Source organism: Epargyreus clarus, unplaced genomic scaffold (genome assembly GCF_041222505.1).
Source record: "Epargyreus clarus isolate Ecla_fem2 unplaced genomic scaffold, WU_Ecla_fem_2.2 ptg000035l, whole genome shotgun sequence".
Taxonomy (NCBI): Eukaryota; Metazoa; Arthropoda; class Insecta; order Lepidoptera; family Hesperiidae; genus Epargyreus; species Epargyreus clarus.
This window is the reverse complement of record NW_027332240.1, coordinates 5447683-5458133: the sequence shown is the minus strand read 5'-3', so window position 1 is coordinate 5458133 and position 10451 is coordinate 5447683. Positions and strand designations below refer to the sequence as shown.

At 36.1% G+C, this 10451-nt stretch overlaps 1 protein-coding gene across 1 annotated transcript; it reads left to right on the top strand.

Moving 5' to 3' along the window:
- Positions 1-4079: 4079 nt before the first annotated feature.
- LOC140756623 (uncharacterized) lies at positions 4080-9920 on the top strand. Its single transcript, XM_073092170.1, has 7 exons — positions 4080-4194; positions 4693-4895; positions 5867-6239; positions 6790-6924; positions 7244-7388; positions 8324-8457; positions 9772-9920. The coding sequence occupies exons 1-7, from the start codon at positions 4080-4082 to the stop codon at positions 9918-9920; spliced, it is 1254 nt and encodes a 417-aa protein (XP_072948271.1).
- The last annotated feature ends 531 nt before the right edge of the window (positions 9921-10451 follow it).

Sequence of the window (10451 nt, the reverse complement as noted above, 5' to 3'; positions counted from 1 at the left end):
CTCATTAAGTATCTACTACATAATATGGTCCCCACAAGTAGGAGAAGTTTGAAGCATACTAAACCACAGTCATTTCATGATAAACGCTAACTTAATACGAATGAAACGAACGTTGTCCGGACAATTTTAGAACTTACATGTGTCTTCTAATCTTAATTTTTAACAATATGCAATTTCCCTATAAAATACTAAACTACTTGGTAGCTAGGTAGGCGTATAATCTGCGTCATTGCTTGGCTTTTGTAGAAAACGGAAAAGCCTTCGATTCCATCAAAACCTAGGGTGCCCTGACACTATAGTCCCTGCAGAGATGTCTCGTAGATTGGCGATACATAAAGGTGATTATCTCTACCATGGCTAATTATGGTATGTACACCGTAACCATCTAAACTTCAAAGTAGCAGACGAGCCTGTCGGCGATATCCCATTACCGCACTTTATTAATAAACTGAACGAAACGATTTTAATATGAGAATTACTTTTATTCACTTTTATTTACAATTCGGGCAGAGTAACTGCTTACACGACTGATTAAATGCGAATGAATCACGCTCTACCAGCGCGTGGACTTAAATACTACTCGAGTGACAACCAGCATAAGAACTACCCTCTTACATCACTTGTTTTGTTATAACAAGTGACGTGATTCACAATAAATTTAACTGTTAATAAAATAACATTATATTGAAAATATTGTTTTAAAAATACGAGAATAAGTATTGTAATATTATTATAATTTATATAATTTATTTGGTATGACTAACAAAGTGTTTTGAAGTACTACCGGAAATCGTCCATATTTTAATCTAAATATTAATTCCACATTGACAATCAAAATTAACATGATAAAAATTAAAAATGGTGAGTCATTTTCACAATCAAACTGATATTTATAGGTTTTGTAGCGGATATGACAATCTTTGTTGCGATTGAAATTACTGTGTAACAAATCTCATAACATAGTTCAATATTCGAAATTAATATTATAATGAATTTTACGTTACTCCAAATAATTTATCTTACACAAATTACATTTGTTTTAATAAACAAGCGCGTTACAATACGCAAACATTCCTTACAAGTTTTCATAAATCGCCAAAAGAGGGCGCTACTAGTAGGATGCAAATTAAACTAAGTTTTGTTTATAAAACAATAAAATTGGAGTCATAATAATCTAATTGATTTTTACTTTGAAGGTTTATGCAACAATATGAATTATTAAAAATAAATTACAAAATCAATGTTTTAAAATCAGTCGAAAGAGTCAGTGCAATGTCTAAGAGACACTGAGGTTAGATCAATAACAGTATTGTAATTACGAATAATTATTTTAAACATTAAATATTATAATATAAACGTAAGATACTGATTTGCGCCCATAAGCCCTATCCAACTACGTTGAAACGTGAACCAAGGGTATCATAAAAACGCCTAATCTGGCATAATAAACTGGCATGTAGGAGACATCCATATTTATAATGACTATATTTCTCTTACGACAACACGACACGAACAACATGACACACAAACTTATTTACAAAACCAAATAACGTTAAGAACAAGAAGTTTATTAGAGAACTCCTCAGTTATCTAAGAATTCTTCATTAAAATTTTATGAATTATAAATTATTAGAATGTTTATAGCCAATAAATACAGGTATTTAATTTTATTACTTTTCTGAATAGCTGGTACATAGTTTTAATAGTAACATTCCGGTAATATAAAGGTATATAAACACTTGTAATCTTTAATTTGTCCGTAAAAACAGAAGGTGCCTTGAAAACAAAATGGCGAACATTTATATAAGACTTTTTGTCCTGTCCCTGGCAATTTTCTGGTATACGGAAGCAGCGGTCGTGGAAGAGATCGAAGATGAAACGTGTGGTCAGAAAGCTATAGAATCATTTAAGGACTGTAGTGATTCTTGTGATTCCCTGGCTAGTATCCTCCACTGCCTCAAGTATTTTGTAGATGAATTGAACTACTGTCCGATATTCTCACCATATCAAAAATATTTGAGAAACATATTTGGTCCTCAAGCAGCGATGGCTGGGAAGACAATGATGGATGGACCCACAGCAACTGAAAAATGAGTAATTTAATTCTATTTTCGTTTATTCATTATTTGTGTTTTCTTTCATCATCATCATTTTATCTACTGAAGTTGAAACTATAGGCTAGGTGGAGTATTTACCTACTCTAATCAATAAAAGGACCAAGAAAAAAATTGTAAATCGTGAATCAAATATTTTAAATTAGTAAAAATATCGCAAAAAGCTCTTACCCAGGTAAAAAAAAATAACTATTCCATTAGGTAATGCGGCTGGCAAAACGCATCCAACAGACTAATTCCATTTTGCACGACTCATGATGCGAAGCATCAGAGAGTGCTTTACGATCGAAAAAAATTTTTCGCTTCATATTGGCGGCTATTTTTATTATTATAGCCTTGATAGTTCACGGAATCAAGATATTTTGCATACTATTGTCGAGATAATTTAATGGAGATTAATTCCATACTTTTTAAAATTGATTTACTGCAATAGAATTGGAAAAAAACACCAAAATAGGTCAAAAAAAATTCCTGTCCGTCATGTGTGAAACCTGAAAACACTGTAACTTGTGAAAAAATCCATCATTTGAGTTAATTTTTTTTTTTAAATTCTAATCGACGATTGTAGGTCACTGAATGCGAATGATTAATTAATTCAGTGTCGTTTAATTGCAATTAATAAAAAACGAAAACTACAAGACTGTATAAACTGTATATCTATAGATATTATGTACATTTATTCCACCAGGGGCGCTTGTGCAGTACCTTCTTCCTACTACAGCTGTTTTTTCGGCAATTAATTTTGAACGACTTAAGTTTTTTTTTTTTTTATATTTCATAATTAAATGAGCATTATGAGTCGTGCACTTTTGGATTTTCCAAACTTTATTTATCATCAATTATTTTCATTGCGTGTCATTTTATTTTCTTTTTAGATTGTGTTACAAGAAATAAAGTCTTTTAAGAACTTTAATTCTGAAAATAATCCCAGATCATCTAAAATGAGAAACTTAATGTTAGAAAAATAACGGTGTGTCCGGGAGACGTGTAATTGCAGTGTGTGAAAATCTGATTAAGGAGTGTATGATTATTTGTGTGTGATGACGTGTATGTGAGTGCGGGTGTGTATGTCTTCTTTAATTGATTTCAATTAAACCTATGAGTTATCAGGAAGCGCTCCGAAAACAAAATTAATATAATAATGTAACCGGAGTAATTATAGAAGCGTAATAAATTGCATTGTTACATTCGTAATTAGTATGTAGCCTATTTCTAACAATTCGGTGGATATTTTTATTTTTAATCTATTAAATAATTTCATGTACTTTTTTCATTTCTTAAATAAAATTTTAAATGAAAGCATTTGTGTTTATTTATCCCTTTCCTCTCAATGATTGCGTGTGGCAAAGGGTTTTATCAATTCGTATTTCTTTATTACTTCTTACGCCATCTAGTATCGAGTAGCTAAACAAGGCACCTTTTGTAGAGTGTACATTGTTATTATATACATTTTACATATTTCTATTATGTTATATTCATAAGAAATATTATTGTAATATTATTAAAATGTACTTCAACGTTTAGTTCAAGTATATTAATCTTATATTGTATCTAAAGTTAATGAATTATTATCATATCCTCCGGAAGTGTTTTTATGAAAAAAATGGGAATTTATTTACTATTATGAATATTAATTATAATGTCTTCCCGTCAGACTTCCGACTAATGGCCAAGGGAAATAAGAACAGAAATGGAAAACAATACAATATGGGATTATATATGTTAAAATAAAGTACTAATAGATAATATTTTAGAAATATAATACTGTCGAATAATTAAAAAAATCACAAAATGACTAAAATTTTCTCGTCGCCGTCGGTCGGCCTTGATTATAATGTTTATGACTTTACTTTCATAATTTATTTTTCATGTTTTTCATAATTTTACAAATGCATGAAAAATATTCATTTCAATATGGTTTTAACTTTCTGTTTTTAATTAAATAGTAACGTAGAGGCTAATAAAATGAGCATATATCATTGGAAATTGGGCGACGTAGCCTTGGCTCGTCTTAGCAAAAAAGTTTACGCAAAAGTTCAAGTTGTGAAAGATGAAAAAGGATTGTTTTACGATGACATGGGTAAATAGTTTAAGATTCGTCCATTAAATTAATTGTGTAAAGTACTTCATGTACGTAATTTACTCTAGAAGGGTTTAAAACAAAAACGATTGTGAACGAAAGATTTCGCACAGTAGATTATTTCACAGGCATACACGAACGATTGAGCATACAATTTCAATATTTCAAAACGAAATATGTAGATTTTAGTAATAAAAATAAACTAAGCCACTTTGCTGCCTTTTTGAAACTTAAAAGTTGTATCAAACTTAGAACAGCGACTTTAGATTAACTGGAACAGAGTGGATAAGGATTTACAAAAATAGTGAAAAAAAAATTAGAACCTTTATATTTTTTTATATCATAAAAAGTTCAATTAGGTACATGCAAAGAAAATTTTAATACTCAGATGGGGTAACTTCCTTTTTTTTAAATAAGACTATTTAATTTTTTTGTCACAACATTTTATTTGATAATTTTTATTGTAGTAATATCAATTTACCAATCATATTTCTGCAGTTCTAGGAATAGCAGCCGCTGATGATGACATCATAGTAACTGAAGAACTTTGTTACTATGTGGAGATCATGAGAACCAAAGACAGGTTGTGGTTGCCGTACACCTCCCTGCACTTAGCGGAGAGATCCCGGCCCTTCTACGGCCCTACTACAAAGTTACCACAAGCCAAGCCTACTTCTAAAGTTACGATTGCACCAAGAAAGGTAACATAGTTAAAGGAAAAGTATTTTTTTATAATATAAGAGTAAATGAGCATGCAATCCACTGGATAGTAAGTAGCTAACGCCACATCCTTACCACACTCTTCAAACCAGAACGCAGCAGAACATTGCTGTTATTATATAAAATTGGTGTGGAGGGAGTGCCGTTGTAGTTGAACCACAGAGCGATCTACCATATTCAAATAAAACCCATATTAAAATTAATTTGGTAGAACTCTTTATAGTTTGACTCCGGAGGCACTGCTGTCACACCTATTTCTGTATTATACCAGTAGCGATAAGTATCTGTATTCTGGTTAGAGAAAGTATGGGTACTTATCCATGGTGTTCCAAGCTAGTCCTCAGGGGTGGCAATAAACCTTGGTTGATTTCAGGTAGGACTCCTAACCTTGTCTGGCCAATTACCAGTCTCTGTGGTCAGCAGTGGCAGCTTACCATGTGCATGAAAATCTTGATAATGCCAGTTTATAGCCACATCTTTAAACATACCCCACATTTAAAGGTGGTAGAACCCATTGTGGTTCGACTCCGGCGGCACCACCACCACACCTATTTCTACCTAATAACAGCAGTGTTAGGTGCTGCTGTGTTCCGGTTTGAAGGGTGTGGTAAGGGAGACATACTTTTTCGAGGCATTCCAGCTTAGTCCTCAGGGGTAGCGGCGCATCTGTGGCCGACCTCAGGTAGGAATCTAATCCTATCTGGGGTTGATTACAGATGTCCATGGGCGGCAGCAGCCACTTACCATCGGGTGGACTGCACGCTCGTCTGCTACTTCTATATTATAAAAAAAAAAGTCTAATCTCTTTGATTTGTGGTGGTTAAGTATTGTAGTTTATTACAGAAATGATTAACAATATTTTGTATTTCACCCAGGAAGATTACTCCTAACTTCATACCTACAGCTCTGATATCGAAAATTAACATAATATAAAAAGTATCCATTGTTTCAGCGTAAACTAATAGAAGATCACACACTACCACTGAATGTGAAGGCACCAAAGTCACGGGAACCAGACCTCAACACGTCATTTGACATCCGACAAATGCCCTTAAAACAAGGGAAATACAACAACACATATAATGAATTTGTACGGCGAGGGAAAGAGAGCATCTTTGACGACTGCCTCCTACTCTTAGATGAAGAAAGAGACAGCCATATCCTAGATTATGTGTATAATATTGACGCGAGTACTGAAGATAAGTTTGAGATGGTAATCAAGAATGTGATGACTGAAAAGGAAGTTGAAAACTATTTACGGCAATGCTGGAGATACAATTTTGTACACAAACAAATGGATAGTCGTGATTCTACTGATGCTGTAAGTATTCATACAGTCATGAATGTATGATCTTTTTGTGTGGATTGAAGTGGGTAGATGAATATGCGGTCCACTTGATGGTAAGTGGTCTCTGTTCCACCCATGGATACATATGGTAACTAACTTCAAATAGAAGAGGATTTCTATCTGAAGCTGATCACAGATGTGTCACTTCTAAGGACTGAGAATATCTCATATGTAAGTCAGTGCCAACACATGTATGACCTCGGGAAGGACGGCCACCGGGGACCTTTCCCACATAACCCGGCGTCGTTCAATAGTATATAGATAGAAATCGATCAGAGATAAGTGTGTAACTTAAAATTTTTGGCTGCCTCAGCCAGAAATGGCAGCTGGAATCTATATTTGAAATTGGAATGTCAGTTACAATAAAAATAAAATCCATATAAACCTATCATGAAAATATTTTTCAACTTATAAACTCAATATTATTCACTCTATTATTCCAATTCTCATAATAATTTTAGACATTAAAAAAAAAAAAATTGTACACTTAATAATTGAAATTGTATTTTATTTACAGAAGCACACAGAAGCAATGTTACCAGTAACTGTCCATATAACTTGGTGCCTAGTTTGTGGGGAAGCGGACAGGCTGCGTGAATGCCCCAACTGTCCATCATCATTCCACCCAGCTTGCAGACGAGAGTGGCTTACTACTATCTTACGTTAGTATTATATGTTATCAAAATTAGTTTTCAAATTCAACTAAGTTTTGAAGGTTGTAGACCCTCTGTGATTCATCTCCGGCACACCAATTTCTACCGAATGACAGCGGGATATAATGAGTAAGGGAGACATACTTTTCTGAGACATTCCAATTTAGTCCTTAGGGGTAACGGTGCTTTTTTGGTCGAACTCATGTAGTAATCTAATCTTATCTGAGGTTGATTGCAGATGGGTAGTAACCACTTACCATCACTTATTTACTTACTACAACTATATTATAAAAAAAATATATTTCCTAACATAATATTCTAATTCTAGACCGAAAAAACCCACCAAAGAAAACGCAGAAACCAGTTACGTTGGTGGAGAAGATATTATCCAGCACGAGAACAATATGTTCAGTGCAGAAGGAGAAGGAGAATATGGAGCTCTGCCCCAGTTGCATGTGGGGGCCTCGTGTTGGGTAAGCTCATCTATACTAATATTATAAAGAGGAAAACTTTGTTTGTTTGTTTGATTGTAATGAATAGGCTCAAAAATTACTGGACTGATTATAAAAATTCTTTCACGAGTAACATAGGCTATATTTTATATGAAATATATTTGATAAATAGATTTTGAGGCGATACAAAGTTTGCTGGGTCAGCTAGTTATTTATAAAAGTAAAATTTTATTAACTTCTATATAACAGATTTTTTGTGTTTTTAGAGTTATGGTTAGGATTGATGTAAAAAAGATGAATGTTAAGCGGTCACTGCAACCTGTAACATATTCCAAATGGGAGATGAATTTACCTTCAGCACTTTTTTTTTATAATATAGGAGTAGCAGACGAGCATGCAGTCCACCTGATGGTAAGTGGCTACTGCCGCCCATGGACATCTGTAATCAACTCCAAATAGGATTAGATATTCCTACCTGAGGTCGGCCACAGATGCGCCGCTACTCCTGAGGACTAAGCTGGAACGCCTCGGAAAATTCTGTCTCCCTTACCACACCCTTCAAACCGGAACACAGCAGCGCCTAACACTGCTGTTATTAGGTAGAAATAGGTGTGGCGGTGGTGCCGCCGGAGTCGAACCACAAAGGGTTCTACCACGTTCTCACAAAGGGTTCTACCACCTTCAAAGGGTTCTACGCACTTCTTGGAGAGTAATATGCTACCTGATAGGTAACTCACACACCAGAGTTTATTGTGGTTCATTTCTGTGTATTCTCTACTCTGTACTTTTCTCACCCTTCCAACCATGACACATTCGAGCTGAAAACTTTATTTTAAAAGACAGCAATAATCTTACATGCATTAACAGTACTTACAGCAGTTGTGTTATTATTGTCTAATTTAACCTCAGGGGGGTTCCTTTACAACCTTCACATGATTTAACATGTTTATTTCCAGGTACGATGACATAGTGTGGCACAAGCTGGGTAGCTGTTCGTGGTGGCCGGCGAGGGTGTTGCCGCCGGGGGCTGCGCCCTCCTGCCTGCTAGCACGGACACACTCTCCGCATCACTGGCCTCTGCGGTACTATGGTAAGGCATATTCAATTCTTACTTATATAAGATTGGGTTCAAACATTTTTATTTATAACGAGCTGTGCCCCGCGGTCTCACCCGCGTTAAAAAGAAATGTAACAATATCATATACAAAAAAAGAATCGTCAAGACTAAGCAGCCTAAGTTACTCCTTATTACATCAGCTCCCTGTCAATAAATGTCCTGTCTAAATCCATCCACCCGAATCAGAGATTTGCCAGAACAAACAGACAGACAAACAAAAATTATAAAAATTAATATTTTGGTGTATGTGCCATATGTAAATTCATATACATAAAGTAAAAAGCGGTTATTTCGATATTAAAAACAGACACTCCAACTTTATTTATATGTCTAGATAGTTTTATATAGTTCTAGATAGTTCTAGTCAAAAGAAAGTAACAGATAAATGGCCGTTCTATAATATTGAACTAACAAACGAATATTCAGTCCACCTGATGATAAATGCTGCCATTCATGGACATCTGTAACTAAACCCACATAAGATAAAAAGGGATCACATCAGGTCGATCATAGGTGGTAGAACCCTTTGTGGTTCGACTCTGGCGGCACCACTGCCACACCTATTTCTGCGTAATAACAGCAGTGTTAGGCGCTGCTGTGTTCCGTTTTGACAGGGTGTGGTAAGGGAGACATACTTTTTCGAGGCGTTCTAGCTTAGTCCTCAGGGGTAGCGGCGCATCTAATCCTATTTGGGGTTGATTACAGATGTCCATGGGCGGCAGTAGCCACTTAACATCAGGTAGACTGCATGCTCGTCTGCTACTCCTATATTAAAAAGGTGCGTTACTACTACTGTAGACTAAGTTAGAACGCCTGGAATAAGTATGCCTTCCTTAACACAATCCTTCAAGACAAAACTCTAAAATACTTAACACTGCTCTTATAACAGACAGATAGGTTTTATCTTGTTCCATCAAGGTCCAGCGACCCCGGGAAGGACGGCGGTAAGTGTGGTCACATACCGTCGTAAATACTACATGGTGTGGGAGGAGCGAAAACTGCTCCCCCAGGGTAGACCGATCGGGGCATCGCGCTTGGAAGGCTCCGGTTGTGTTCCGTCGGAGATCCCGGAGTTCTCCAACAAGCGTTGAGGACGGCCACCGGGGGGGTTGTAGTGCGGTAAAAATCCCACATAACCCGGCGTCGCTCCCACGTCGTCGGGTACCTTTTGAAGATTTCTCCCTTGGAAAAAAAGAGTAACCTCAGGTGGAGCTCAACTAACGATTATACTAATACTACTATTAAATAGGGGTTACTGTCAGACATATTATTATATTGATTTTCCAGGTACGCTGAACCACTCGTGGGGTGAAACTCGTCGCATGTGTCTCCTGCTGCCGGCGCACGTGGCCGCTCCGGCCGCGGCTCGGGACTCTGAGTTGCGGCAAGCACTACTCGACGCCTGTGATGATTATATCGCTGTCTACCTCACATAATAACTGCTGTAGGATTTTTTTTTTAATAAAACCTATAAATAAGGATGTGGTAAAGGAAACATTCTTTGCCGAGGCATTCCAACTTAATCCCCAGAGATACCGGCTCAACTGTTAGCAACCTCATGTAGAAATCTGATCCTATCTGTGGTTGATTATAGATATTCATGGGTGGCAGTAGCCACTTACCATCAGGTTGTCCGCCCGCGGCTCGGGACTCTGAGTTGCGACAAGCGCTACTCGACGCATGTGATGATTATATCGCTGTCTACCTTACATAGTAACTGCTATAGTAATCTTATTTATTAATTTATAAAGAGACAGTGATAAGGCAGTCAAGCTACCTGATGGGGAGTTAGACGGGGAGACTTCTAATCGTCCATAAACATTCGTGTATGGACATTTACAATACCAGGGGAGTCAGATCATCGGCTTTCGAGAGCTCTTTTTTTGTAGAGCCACAGGACAGCTCCAGGAATACCTCATGAAAGAGTTCAGCTAATATATAGAACGAAGATAGATATGATTCAACCA

What these genes read in the sequence shown, in the direction of transcription:
- LOC140756623 (XM_073092170.1), top strand. Translation starts at nt 4,080, where the DNA reads ATGAGCATATATCATTGGAAATTGGGCGACGTAGCCTTGGCTCGTCTT. An exon ending in ATTGTTTTACGATGACATGG is followed by an intron (nt 4,195 to 4,692) that starts GTAAATAGTTTA and finishes ATATTTCTGCAG; the next exon opens with TTCTAGGAATAGCAGCCGCT. An exon ending in CTGGCCTCTGCGGTACTATG is followed by an intron (nt 8,458 to 9,771) that starts GTAAGGCATATT and finishes TTGATTTTCCAG; the next exon opens with GTACGCTGAACCACTCGTGG.